Raw genomic sequence first — 15,210 nt, forward strand, 5'->3', positions numbered from 1 at the left:
TCACTATCTAAGTCTATTTTTTCTATCAAGAAGCATAAAAAAAGCAAGTAAAAATATAATAAAAAGTGGATTCATCAGCATCTCATTAGGAAATTACTCTATTTAACCACAACAAGACTTAATATAGCCTATGTTGTGTAATAAATCTTCCAATTTATGTCAAAACCAATGGATTCTCATATGGATGATAGGGTCTTGAAAAATTCAAAGTCTGCTCTTGCAAAAGGGTTTTTATTTTTCCAGCTATTTCTACACTTAGACAATCAAAATTTGAGACTCTTATTAGGGATCCTGTCTTGATACTAGGTGATTAGTAACAAGGTACTGTGTTGTGTTCTTAATGGATCATTTCTAATTTTGTGAAAATCAAAGAAGCAACTTACTATTTCCTGTTCCTCATCATAGGCAGAGTATAGGGCTCTAGCTACTCTTACTTGTGAGATACAATAGTTATTTTTTTCTACTCAGGGACCTTCATGCATCTGTTATAGCACTCACTTTCATCTATTATGACAACAAATATTGAATTCATATACTTCATAATCCTACTTTCTGTGAAAAAATCAAGCACATTAAAATTGATTGCTATGTTAATTAGGAAAAATTGTAATATGGGCTGATACATTGACTGTCCATTCCTTCTTCTGGAAACTTAGCAGACATCTTTACTAAATCTCTTCACTCAAGTCCTCATCACATAAACGTTCACAACTTAGGCCTTCTCAATGTAAATCCCTTCACATATATTTCTTTTTCTTTATGCTCTCGATTCTAGAATATTACTCAATTAGGCTAGCTATCTTGTTTTTTGTATAAGTTGTCATTCCTTTTTTTAGTTTTGTACACCAGCTATGTAAGCAGATTTGTTTTGTATGTCAGTTGTACAAGCAGATTATATTGTCCTTTTTCCCTTTCCTCATCTTATATAATTTTTTCATTTTGATTCAATGAAATATAAAAAAAGTTACTATACACAAACCAAGATGCATATCTATAAGTCTGTTATTATCTCCAATGATGACGGACAACCTCGTATTGTGAATCAAGCCCATTCTTTTTGGATTAGACAGGACAAACTCCTCTACATTTCTCTCCTTGGATCCTACGATGTAGAGGCTCAATCTATCATGACATCTGCTAATACTGTAGTAAGAAAATATGAAAGAATAAAAGTGAAGAGTAGAATAGAAAGATATAATTGATAAATAAAAATTAAAAAAGTATTTGACCTTTAGAAAGCTTGCATAGTCGTTAGCAGATTAGCAGTTAGTTTAATTTGAAGGGTATAAAATGTTGTAATAGGGAATGATGATTCATGCATTTTAATAAAAGTTTGGTTTGGTTCCTTATGAGAGGCCTTTGAACAATTCTTTGTGAATTGTGTTTGGTTGGTTAAGGGTGAATTGCTAGATTCAAACTTAAAAATCGGTATTAGTTAGTTGGAGATAATGGGCCAATTCGTAACGCAACAATCAACAAACAATGGATAATATACAGAAGATGGTCGAGCAAATCTTGATAACGGTGGCATCTTATACCTTAGGAAACTTGGTTCCTCCGATGAACGACAACAATTGTGAGACTTTCTCAACTCCTAACAAGATTGCAGAACAAGTACAAATTCCTTTCTTGAACTTCGATGGAACAAATTATCGCGAGTCGTAAGCTAAAGCAAAATAATTTTTTGAGCTTCAGGATACTCCGAAAGAGCAACACAGAAAATTACTCTTACCTCAATGGATGGCAAAACATTTTTCTGACAACGTCATTACATGCTAAACCCCAACTTTAGAGATAAGTCTTGGAAATAAATTTTGACTTATGTGGGCAAGCGTTTTGATGATAACACTTATGACAACCCTAGTACTAAATTGTCAAAATTGAAACAAGATTGTTCCTTGGTGGACTATCTTGAATGTTTTGATATTCTTCTTGCTCGTGTTTCAATTAGCAAGGAAATGATGAAAAGCTTCTTTCTAGGATTAACAATTCCATTAGAGAAATCTATTCATATGCACAACCCAAGAACTGTTCAAGAAGTTGTTCGTTTGGCTCAGTTGCACGAAGAGATTTTGAAAGAATGGGAGAAAAAGATTCTTCAAGAGGAATTTGTATCTTCTGACACCCAGAACCATTATAGTATAACTTGGTCCTCACCAATAGTGAAATACACCTATCATAAGCTTACAATAAATACCGACTAATACATTTTTAAGTGTTACTCCAACCAAAGATTCCAAGTTGAGTAGCTTTCTATGAACAGGAAAGAAATGAATAAATAAATAGCCAAAATATTATGTAAATTTTGCAAGGAGTAATAGGATAGGAATCATCAATAAAAGTATGTAAGGTGCGAGGAAGATTAAATATTATATTTAATGTCCAAGGGGAGTTACATGTGAAAGAGGAAGTCTATCTTAGACTGGACATGGATGAGGTTGCCTTGACCAAAGGTGAGGAAATATTATGAGAAGCGAATGTCCACATTTCTCTTCATGCCCTCAAGAGAATTGTTGCAGGCTACACATTGCAATTGAAATGATTGATTAAAAAGTAGGAGGTACTATTGTTTATGGACACCGGTAACATACACAATTTCTTAAGTGAAAGATGGGCAAAGATATTGGGCATCAAAACGTAATTCATTAAGGATTTCCCTATGATCGTGGCAAATGAAAAACATATTGTTATCAGCAAGAAGTGTGAATAAGTGAAATGGAGATTTCATGCACATACCTTTGTAGGGTATTTCCTAATCTTACCTAGATCAAATTATGGAGCAATCATGGGCATGCAATGGCTAAAAACTCTAGGTGATATATGTTGGAACTGTGCTAAACTAACTATGAAGTTTGAGCATGCAGGTAAGATAGTCATGTTAGAAAGGGAGAAACCATCTTAAGAGACTTGAAAAATAGCTAAAAAATTGAAAATAGTCACATGGCAAGCCATGTTGTTTTCAATTAATAGTCTAACTTATATCAACATAGCCACAAGTTAGGATGACAGTAGTCTCACACTAACTCAAGAAACTGCTTTGAAAGTTTTTTACAGGATCTTCAACACTTGTTTTTGAAACCAACTCATCTACCACCCAAAAGAAAGTATGATCATAAAATCAACTTATTTGACGAGACTCCGGTATGTTTGAAACCATATATGTACCCACATGGACAAAAAGCAAAAATTGAAAGAATGGTCTAGAAGATGTTTGCCACTAGATTTATAAGGGAGAGCAATAGTGCCTTTGCATATCCAATTATTCTGATCAAGAAAAAGAATAGAAGTTGGTAGTTTTGCATTGACTTCAGGTGCCTCAATGTAGCTACAATCAAGAACAAGTTTCCTATTCCATTTATAGAGGACCTACTTGATAAACTGCATGGTGCAACTTACTTCTCTAAGTTAGATTTAAGGAGTGAATACAACCATATTAGAATGGTAGATGAAGACATACATAAAACAACTTTCAAAATACACAATAGTCACTATGAATGAGTGGTCTTACCATTTGGACTGACCAATACTCCAGTAACATTCTAGAACTTCATGAATGATATTATTTTATTACACCTCAGAAAATTTATTCTTGTTTTCTTCAATGATATATTGGTCTATACTAAAACATGGGAGGATCATCTAAGGTGTTTAAGAACCGTACTTCAGATTTTGGAAGTAAATTCATTAGTGTTAAACTACAAGAAATGCAGCTTTGGTAAGAAAAGGGTGGACTACCTCAGACAAGTCCTATCATTTCAAGGTGTGGAGCCAGATCAAGATAAAGTGATGGTAGTACAATAGTGGCCTAGTCCAAAATTTGTGAAGAAGTTAAGAGGTTTTTTTGGAGTTATTGGGATACTACATAAGATTCTTTAAAAATTATGAAAAAAACTGTCATGCCACTCACATTTCTCTTACAGTAACATGTGAAATTTAGTTGACCACGTGAAGCTGAAGCTGCCTTCTAGCATTTGAAGAATGCCTTAGTGACATCAACAATTTTGGCACTACCTAATTTTGAATGTCCATTTACAATTGAAATTGATGTCTCAAGTCATGGAATTTGAGTAGTATTACTACAACAAGAGCATCCTATAGCTTATCTTAGTAAAGCCATGGGAAATAAATATAATCTTTTATCAACTTATGAAAGAGAGTTTTATGCTATTCTCTTCGCAATTAAAAAATGGCAACACTACTTGCTTGGCCATTACTTCACTATCAAGATAGATCAAAAGGCTCTTAAGTATTTGTTAGAACAACCTCCTATAAATCTACTGCAGAACTGGAGTCTTGAGAAATTGATGGGTTTAGACTTCAATAAAATGTTGTGGCAGATGTCTTGTCTAGGAAGGAACCAGAAGGGAGCATTGCTGCAATTTTTCAAGTGGTATCACAGCTGTTGGAGGAAGTAAAGTAATCATGGGATTAGGATCATAAATTAAGAAAGATAATTGATAGAATTACATTAACTCGATAGCCTCACAAGCATTATAATTGGGAGGGAGGAGTTCTTAAGAGAAAAGGATGATTGGTGATAGGCTCCGATCAACAACTCAAAAACAAAATTTGAGATACTTTCATGATTCACCAATTGGAGATCATTCTAGGATTGACCAAACATACAAGAGAATAAAAGAATGTTTTTATTAGAAAGGATTATAGATATCTGTCAAGAACTGGATCAAGGAATGCATGACTTGTCAAAGGTTTAAGCCACAGTTACAAATATCTATTGGACTCCTACTGCCTTTGCCTATTCTTAGGAGAGCGTGACAATCCATCTCTATGGACTTCATAGTAGGTCGACCATGATCTAGGCATGATAGTAATATTGGTGGTAATTGATAGGCTTACAAAGTATGCCTATTTCATACCCTTAAGCCATCCATTTGGTATTGCTAAGGTAGCCAACTTGTGGTAAAATTGCATGGTTGGCCATCTAAAATAATATTTGATTGTGACCTTGTATTTATGAGTGCTTTCTAGAGCGACCTTTTCATGAAACAGGGTGTCAAATTACTCAAATCCATAACATTTCATTCTCAAACTGATGGTCAGTCTAAGGCACTAAATAAGGCATTAGAAGGATACTTGAGGTGTGTGACAGGATGTTCCTATACAATGGGCAAGTTACTTGCCTTTGGTTGAACTCATGTACAATATGAAGTTCCATTCAACAACACAGATGACTCCTTTCAAAGTATTATATAGGTATCTCCCAACCTTAAACACGCCACTCTTGGTAGGAGACTCTTTAACAGCAGTAGTTGATTTCACTATCAAGACGAGAACAAATTGCAAGCATATTGCAAGAAAATCTTATAAAGGTCCAGGATAGAATGAAATTATATACAAATAAAAGAGGGTAAATCATGAGTTTAAATGTAGTGATTAGGTATATCTAAAGATCCAACCTTACAAGCAGCACTCATTACCCAACACTTCCTTTCACAAGCTCAAAGCAAGGTACTATGGTCCTTATTTGGTAGTGGAACGCATTGAAAATGTTGCATATAAGCTGAACTTACCAGGAAGAATAAAAATACACAATGTATTTCATGTTTCTTATATTTCACTTCTGAAGAGGCATCATAGCAAACATCCAGTATCTTAGCAGTTACCTTTACTTACTGAAGATGGAGAGTTGCAAATCAGACCATTCACTATACTTGATTGCAAAATGAAAAAGAAAAGGAATCGAGCGGTAATAGAAGTTCTAATCCAATGGGAGCACACGAACCCAGAAAACACTATCTAGTAAGAATTGCATGCTATAAAGCTATAATTTCCAGATTTTGAATGGAATCCATAGGATGATCACATGCAGATATAGGCCTTGAGGGTAAGGCCTTTTCTAAAGTTGTAATAAGTAAATATAAAAGCATAAAAGTGGGGAGCAGAATAGAAAAAATAATTAATGAATAAAAATTAAAAAAGTAGTTGACTGTTAAAAAGCTTGCGTAGTTAGGGGATCGATAACTAGTTTGGTTTGAAAGATATAGACGTTGTAACAAGAAATAAAAATTCATGTATTTTAATAAAAGTTTAGTTTAGTTCCTTGTAAGAGGCCTTTAAACACTTCTCTATAAATAGTGTGTATTTAGCTGGTTAAAGATGAATTGCTAGATTCAAATTTAACATACACTAAATGCGATACATGGCTTCATTTTTAAGTCGTCTCCTCACGCATCATGTCTCTCAGAGCGATTTAATTCCAACACCAAGGACTCTTCCTTGGATTCTACCTACATTCCATTCACTCTATTGCAGATGAGCTCACTTTAATTGGACAGCCGACGTTATCCTTGTCATCCACACCCTCAATGGTCTAAGGTCAAACTTTCGCGAGTTCATTGCCTCTATAAGGACACGAGACTTCCTTATCTCATTTGGTGAGCTCTATGAAAAGTTGCTGGATTTTGAATTTTTCCTCCACCGTGAAAATCGTCTCTAACAAGTCACCGTAATAATTGCAAATTATGCACAACATGAATTCAAACTTGATTCAAACGAAAATTTAAAAGTAAAATCAATTATCTCATAAAATTATCCAACATGGTAGCACAAATTTTAATCCACATTTATTCTTCAAACTTGAATTTGAGAACGTTGAACACTGGTCCACTCATCCAAGCAGCTATTGGGTTACTAGGTCTGCTGGGACCCCTCCTCCAATCACCAACTCATACACAAACGTTAATGCTGGGGATTGCTTCCCTTGCGTGAATGCACTTGTGACAATCATTTCTGTCATAAATATGTCTATTTTATACAGTCTATACTTCCGTAAAATCTATTCCTTATTTCAATGATTGATTTTTTTTCAGAAAATGCTTTTGAAAATTAACCTGGTCTATGTACAAGGAGATGTCTTTTTACACCCTTACATTCTCTTTCCTCTAACTTTTCTATTCAACAAAAACAAAACTTACAAATTATTTCTTCGCGTTTTCTCTTAAACAAAATTTTCTCTTCTTTTTCACTCCATTCTCTTTTTTCTGTTGTTTTCCTCTTATTTTCCCCCCTTTGCTAAACAGGTATAAATGTAATATGTCAACAGTTTGTTACTAGTGTTTAACATCTAACATCAAGGAATAGAAAGATAAATGTCTTACCATCTCGAGGTTTTATCAACTCCAGTGATAATCAACGATCTTTACAATTATAGAGAGCAAAGTGAAAATTTACTGATGGAGGAAACTTTACAATTTACATGTAGCAGATAAACAACTATTGGATCGCTTATACAGCCATGTGATATAGAAAAGCAAATATAATTTTCGGTTTAGCCTTAATTTATACAATGAACTCAGCATATCCAATATTCTTGGAGGGAACAGAGCCGATTAAAATATGCAATCATACACTCACTTTTTTTTTTTCAGAAACAAGAATATTGATAGGTGTTGCATTGTAAAAAAATCATCAACTACAAGTTGTAATTATCAAGTCCCAAATCCCTCAGCGCATCTGTAGCAGCATCCTTACAGTTGGTATGCGTTTGTTTTGCTTTCCTTATGCATTTCTCAATTCCATTATTAAGCAAAATAGTTCTGTCTAGTAGAAAATGTGTAAGCAGGCAACCATAGTGAGGTAATTAGATTGGCAATCTTCTGTCTCTATAACTAAGCCACACTCGCCTCATAAAATATGCTAGAAGGCAAAGATGACAAAACTACAGAAGCCAGAAAAACAGAAAAATGCAAAGAATGTATGATCAAATGTCTTGCATTATAAATATCACAAACTATAAACTTGCCTGTTCTCTGGATTTCTCACTGCTAGATTTCTGATCATAAGACAGGAATTTCTTTGCATTTGGTGTGCTGTAGGAAATTTCTGCATGGCTTGAATAGCAAGGTCACCAGCACCAGCTTCAATGGCACGGGCTGCATTTTCTGGGGATCTTAAAGATAGCACAGAAATAATAGACATAATCTGTGCCACAGATAAAAGCAATGATATGAAAACAGGTATAAGACGTACAGATACAAACAGAAAGGAAAGCAAGCATATCAGCAATTCATAGATAAAATTTTGTCCAGGATTTGGCCTGATATAATTTTCATAAATGTTGAAATGGAATAATTCAGTGGATAAAATATCATTAAATCAAATAATTTTACTGGTATCAGGATGTTTTAAACTAACAGTAATTTTACACTGGCTCCCTAAACAGATATTGCAGGATCTCACCTCTTGCAAAACAGAAGGGTCGTCAGCATATCTGGCTGAAAGTTTGATTAGCTTATCCATACCTCCTTTCCCAACAATTGCACTCTTGTTCACGTCACTTCCTGCTAACTGATCAATTAAATAAATAAAAGGAGTCATTCAACTTAGAAAAGCAAAAAACATAAGAAAAGAAAACCTATTAACATTATTAAAGCAAAAGAGAGGCCATACTAAGGCACTCAACATCATTAAAGGTCAGTTAGTGAAGGATAGCCTCTGTTTGAGCCTAAGAAGCAAACTAATAATGAATATTGTTTAAGGTCATTATTGCTACCCACACTTCTCAAGTATCACATTATTCACATCATATTATATATACAAATTCACTTTTTCTAATGTGTGTCCAAAGGTACATGTTAAGAAACATTAAATATACCCTATTAAAGGCCTTACGTTACTATAAAAAGTATGGATTGAATACATTTTATGAATTTGAGATATTAAATGTTTTCATTTTGAATAACACTTTTCTACTTTTAACTTTGTAACATGATCTCAGAGAAACTTCTCATTTTGAGATACTAAATAAAACTTTTAACAGAAAAAGGTTTCTTCCTTTTCCCAGAATAGAAACCCAAGCAGCCCAGCAGAACAGGAGAGAAAGAGATCTCAGCAGAGAGAGAAATCTCAGCAAAGAGCAGAGAGAGATTGCAGGGATAAGAGAGGAAAAAACCTTGACTTTAGGGTTGGGTCGTTTGGACCGGGTCGGATGCTGGCCCAAACTTGCAAAAAAAAAATCCATTTTTTTACCAAAAACGCCATATTTCCACTGTTTCTGCCATGGCCGCCGGTACCGCTATGCGTGTAACGGCCGCCATGACGCCGCCACGAAAATCTGCCACGCCACACCATACCTGTAATAGGGTCCCTCAAAACTGCCACGCCATTCCGCCATAGCACCGCCATAACCATTTTTTAACAACAATGATCCATGGTCACTCCTTTAGTTGAAATCATATGACAAAGATACTCTATCTCTTGTCTACCAAATTGACACTTCTATTGGTTCAACACCAACTCATGGTCATGCAAGCAGCCCAAAACATGCCTCAAATGAAGGATATGAGACTTCCAATTAGAATGTCATAAAAAAATACCAACACAAACTTCCTCAAGCAATGTTTAAACACATACATCATTCATTAAAAACTAAAAAGTAGCTGGTGCATTCATCAAATCAAAGGACATAACTAAATATTCATAATGTCCATCATGGGTACTAAATGCAGTTCTAGGAATTACTTCTTCTCTTACCCGAATCTGGTGATAACCAAACTTTAAGTCCAGCTTTATGAAGTAAAAAGCTCTATGCAACTCATCTAATAACTCTTCAATAACGAGTATCAGATACTTGTCCAGAATTGTGGCTTTATTGAGAGCTCTATAATTGACACACATTCTCTATGTAAGGTCCTTCTTCTTTACCAATGTCCATTCTCTACTTGTTTCTATTTTAGTTGTTTGATAATGGGGGTACCTATAGAGTTGAACATTCACTATTCTTTCCCCTTCCCTATATTTTAAAGTGAAAGTATGCTCTTTAGATCTCTTGGGAGGTAACCCTTTTGGCTTTTGGAAAAGCTTTGAGAATTTTTCTAAAATTTGCCGCACATCTTTTCCTGCTATGGGGTCAAGGTTTTGTACCAAGCCCCACTACCTTTTGGGCCTTGGTGGACCAAACTAACCCTTCAACCTCCTGCTCTTCTTGATTTAGAAAGCTAAAGAGAGAATCATTTCTTCTTCCAAGAATAGGCTCACCCTTCAACTCAACGCCTTTTCCATCCCATTCAAATTTCATGATCCGCTGCCTCCAATTAGTAGTGACTTCTCCTAATGTGGCCAACCATTCCACACCTAAAATTAAGTTGACCTCTTTTATATCAAGCACATAAGAATCAATGCATATTTGCAAGCCTTCCAACTCAACTACTACTCCACTACACCTCTCTTGCACTTATTTTCAGTTCTAATCCCAAGGACTCAATAATCTTCATTGAGATGAATTTATGACAAGTTCCGCTGTCAACCAAAATTACCAATGAAACCCCCTTGATTTTTCTTTTTATTTTCATGGTTTTGGACAGAAATCCAACTCGACCCACTGCATAACAATTAAGAGCAGAACACTCCAGCTCCCTACTAGGATGCTCCTCCATCTCCAAGGCTAATACCTCCTCCCCCTCCTCCGATTGCTCATCATCCACAATGATTAACTTAAGTTGTCACATTCGGGGCATTGATGTATAGGGTGAAAGTATTGGCCACATTTGAAACACAACCCCTTTTGCTTCCTCTTCATTAGTTCACCATATGATAAGAGACGGATTTCTCGATCTTTCCCATTATTGACTCCCCTTTCTCCAGCCCCATCATTGTTAGGAACTGAGAGAATTAGGAAGAGAAAGATAAAAGAAGTTTATAGAAATGAAGAGATATAACTTCCAAGAGTTCCCCCAGAGTTAACACTCCAAACAGAGAAAGAGACTTTCTCCCAATTACAATCAAAAAATCAAAACTAACTTTTACAAGCAACTCACTTAGGTATTTATACAACAAAGCCTTATACTCACACACATGATTACTAACTAACTGATGTAATTAATTCTTCTTTCTTCTAACATAAACCTGACGCGTCTTAGGACTCTTAGCCACATCTAAGACTTGTTCTTCTTCTATGCGCCTAACAAACATTGCCCAAAGTTAAACCACCAACCTTCCTGTCTTCCTTTCAAAACTTCCTATTTTGTGTTTCACTTAAATTTCCACTAAGTCGTGCCATAAGCAAAGGCTTTGTTCCAAGACGTGGAAATATAGGGCGAGAGTAACCCCCATTTCCTATATTTGAGCTCCTCCTATACGTTATTTTATATTGCACATCCCCTAACAAGTTAGCCTCAATTGCTCTTGCCGACTCCATTATCCTTACCTTATTATCAAGTTTATGAATATGAACCCTTCGTCAAATCTTTGCCCGAAGAGCATGCATAAAGTAGGCCATGAACTACTCTGGCATTTTGGGAACCTGAGAAACTAGATATTCAAACTCTACGCTATATGAATCCATACTCCCATCCTATTGTATTTCTGCCAAACTCTCAAAAGGATTCTCCATTAGAGACCCTCCATACCTCCAATTTTGCCCTACTTTCAGGTTATCCCATGATGACTCTGGCTCATTCTCTATCCATAGATAGAACCAATGAACCATATCCCCTCCATGGAGATTTTGACTAGTCACACCTTTATCTCTGGCCGAGTGTCCTGAACTTGAAAATATATCTCAGCTTGAGTAACCCAAGCACCTAGGTCAGTGTCATCAAACCCCGAAAGCTCAACCTTCTTTACTGCACATCAAAACTCTGCCATCATTTTAAATAAAAGAGAATTACTCTCTCTCCTCTAACCACCTTCCCACTACTCAGGCCACATCCCTCTTCTTCTTGAGGACATAAACTTTCCAAGCTTTAATATTAGTTCCCACTTCATCGACTAGAGGCTCCTTGAGCCCAATTCCCTTATGGGCTCCATCAGTTCCACTCCCTTTGTATGCTTAGGCATACAGCTCCATTAGCTGCTCTCTGATTAGAGCATCCAGCAGGTCGGACCAAATCAAAGATACGAAAAGTATTATTAACAAAAAAGAAAATACTGCAGAAATCTTTTCTGCAATACCCAAAGCAAAGCTCCTACAAAGGTTCGCACCCTTGCCCACCACTAATAGATGAAAAGCATAACTAACCCCTTCTCTCTCTTCCCTCCCACTATATGAAACATTACACGTCAACTTGCTCTCCATAACTAAGTTTTCTCTCTAATTCCCATTCTGCCCCTTCCTATTTCTCCTACTATATGTTTTCCAAATAAGGCCCATGACAAAGTTGGCTGGACTTGTCCACTTAGGTTCATGGGACCTAACATATACACTATAAGAGTAAGACAATGAGAAAATGAAATCCAAGGTAGAATTGAAGGTCAAATTGATTGCATCACAAGAACGGTAATTATTGGATGTTAATGAAATAATTCATTGCTTACTCAAGCTTTTATGGAAGCTTAGTGACTTTTCATCAACATTATAATCCCCCATTCCCCAGCCCCCTAAAAAGAGGATAATATTCACATTTGTATTTTAAAAATAAAGACACAAGGGATATCTACAACACAAATAAAGCACGCTCAGGTTCAAGTCATAAAATTTTAAAACACAAAATAAAAATATTCAAAGAGAATTTTCAGCTCAAGAAGAAGGGCTAATTCAACAACCATCAAAACAATAACAACCCTGTTATTTTTCTCATAGAAATAGAAATTATAAAAATAAACAATAACAAAAATACCCGGGTGACCTGTCCAAAGAAACATATTCAACATATACCTTTGAAAGTAATGAGCAACAAGCTTTGGCCACAGCTTTGTTGCCTTGTTCACCACTGTCATCTATACATCTGAGTACTGCATCAATACCACCTTTCTCTGCAATGGATTTACATATTTCATCCTGCAACATAAGATAAAATATACTCAACAGAGATAACACAAGGCAATGCATACTTGTATTGGTACTTACATTTGACAATGTTAGTAAGGATGACATAACATACCAAATTTTAAACCTAGAAAAAACATAAAAAATGTAAGAGGGATAAAAAGTAAAAGCTAGACTTCATGCCACCTTGCTGATAAATCTGGCAACTGCAAGTCATTGTCTATATATACAGGCAAGTATACTCACCATTAGCCCTAATTTTAATTTCCACTAACATGTCAACCAGTTTCTTCATGAAGAAGGAAATCTCAGAAAGTAGCCTCATCTGACTCAAGAAATAGAAATCATTGTAGCAAGTAGCAACTCAACCTTTGGGCATCATAAAGGGAGAAACCGTACACCAAAGCTCCTTGGCTTTTCAATGGCTATTTTGAGTCAATAATCAAGGATGATTGTGACAATTTGTGTAGGACTAGACACAATAAAAATAATTTAAAACCATTTATATCGATCCAATGTTTATTTTCCTATGAATTTCCAATACAAGCACAAGTTTTCATACTTGATGTAGGATTAAATTTTAGATCACTTACATTTACAGCAATGGCCTTTAAGGTGATGCATGCTGAAAATAGGTCAGGTGAGCTTAGCCCTGCATGCAGAGAATCCACAAGGGCCTCTGCAATTCCAATCTTTGCAAATTTCCGTGCATAACCATATACCTGAAAATGGAACATATTGAATGCTTTAAGTCATGATGTACACATAACTGAAATGATGGCAATTTTACAATTTCAAAAGACCTGAATTAGGAAATATCCCATTCATTATTCACCAAATTAAGAGCCAATTTGGATAATTTTTCAATAAACACATATAGGAGAAGAAAATAAAATGAATCAAGTTATCAAGAAGGTAAATGAATTAAAATTCTCATATAAGTTAAAATCAATTTGAACAACTCAACTCTTTCAAAAGTTACCGTGTTTAACATTTCCATAAGTTCTCTCATCTACTCATTCATAACCATCTAATCAATTTATAAGCTCCCTCATACTTATTTAAATTGAAAAGCTTCTACCACCTAGAAGCTTATCAAAGTTGAGCCTGAGTTTCTAACTTCGCATCCTTTTCTTCTCTACTTACAAGCGTCCGCATGCGTGCACAATCAGCGGCGACACTTCAAAGATTGTTTGGTTAAAGAAAATATTTTGTTTTCATTTTAACAAATAATCACAAAAAATAACCTTACTTTCACTCTGCATTCTATTTTCAAAGATTTGTATACAAAACAACCAAAACAGAAAGCAAAGTAAAAATGTGACATGTTTGTAATCAGTTGCAAAAACAAAGAAACACCAAACAGACCCTTATTTCTTCAACTTATATCACCTCATACAAAGTCAATCAAGCATCCTCAACTTATAGCATGTTTCGATTTGCATTTAAATGCTTATGGATCCATGTTCATTTCAACATTACTATTTGTAACTAGTGTGTTGGCTCCATTAAAAGATCTTGTAACGCGAATCCGCACACACTTACTTGAGAAGCCACAACTCGACTGTCGTCAGGCGTTAAAAGCACACGAATAGCCTCATATAAACTTTGGATTCCCTTGTTCTTATGCATGGACATTATCTCCATAATGAGCTCGTCAACCTTCAACTCCATAAACGCCTCCTTCACAATCTCATCCCCAGTCGCAGCGGAAGCCACAACGCGAAAGCCGCTACTTAAAACGTCGACGTTTGGCTTGTAATCAATCAGGAACCCTATCACAATCCTCGGTCCATCACAGCTATGAAACGTTCCCGTGCTTTGAACATCTGTAGAAACAGGGAAACAGAAATTGAGAAGAGTGGCGGTAAAAGGAACAAGTGAAGGAAAGATCTGAATTGTGAACCGTGAAGCAAAGATGCCAATGCGTTTAAGGAGGAAACGAGGGGAAGGTGTGATCCAGTGGCAGAAAGAGGAATCTTTGAACAGAGAGAACAAGTCAATTGAACGGCGCCGTTTTTGGTCGCAATGGATGCATTTGAATTTGCATTTGCATTTGCGTTTGAACACAAGTCGTTGAGTTCATGGAACGCTTCCGCTAATTCATTCTGATTTAACGAGTGGGGTTCTTCGGAGAGGAGCAGTTTGAGGGTGTGTAAGCAGTCTAAGACGGGGTGAGTGTTGGTGTCTCCCGGAAGGCGTGTGACGATACCTGCGAAACGATGGCGTTTAGAGAGGGGAAATGGAAGGGTGAAAGAATCGGAAATGGGGGGCTGAATGACCTGAGAGATCGACGCCTTGGAGAGTGAGGGTTTCGATGGCGTCTTGAAGGGCCTCTTGGGGGTCCATTCCGAGGTCGTCTATGTTCTCCTTCACCACCTCTTCGAATGCTTCCTGCGATATCGCACGCATTGCTCTCTCCTCTCTCACTCTCTGTTTCTTACTTGTCACCACAGAAGAAGAGAACCCCCAATGTCAACTATTTC

At 36.1% G+C, this 15,210-nt stretch overlaps 1 protein-coding gene across 1 annotated transcript; it reads right to left on the bottom strand.

Moving 5' to 3' along the window:
- Positions 1–7,260: 7,260 nt before the first annotated feature.
- On the bottom strand, positions 7,261–15,210 carry LOC113869372 (armadillo repeat-containing protein 6). Its single transcript, XM_027505670.1, has 8 exons — positions 15,007–15,210; positions 14,631–14,936; positions 14,270–14,553; positions 13,318–13,446; positions 12,614–12,736; positions 8,200–8,307; positions 7,763–7,941; positions 7,261–7,556 (listed from the first exon to the last, which is right to left on the bottom strand). The coding sequence occupies exons 1-8, from the start codon at positions 15,134–15,136 to the stop codon at positions 7,433–7,435; spliced, it is 1,383 nt and encodes a 460-aa protein (XP_027361471.1). The 5' UTR covers positions 15,137–15,210; the 3' UTR covers positions 7,261–7,432.

Source organism: Abrus precatorius, unplaced genomic scaffold (genome assembly GCF_003935025.1).
Source record: "Abrus precatorius isolate BTA unplaced genomic scaffold, Abrus_2018 Scaffold6, whole genome shotgun sequence".
NCBI lineage: Eukaryota > Viridiplantae > Streptophyta > Magnoliopsida > Fabales > Fabaceae > Abrus > Abrus precatorius.

Excerpts from the sequence above, each read along its gene's own strand:
- LOC113869372 (XM_027505670.1), bottom strand. The coding sequence starts at position 15,136 with ATGCGTGCGATATCGCAGGAAGCATTCGAAGAGGTGGTGAAGGAGAAC. Across the intron at positions 8,308-12,613 it reads GTTGCTCATTACTTTCAAAG|TTAGCAGGAAGTGACGTGAA; the intron begins GTATATGTTGAA and ends TTAATTGATCAG. Across the intron at positions 7,942-8,199 it reads ACCCTTCTGTTTTGCAAGAG|ATTATGTCTATTATTTCTGT; the intron begins GTGAGATCCTGC and ends TCTGTGGCACAG.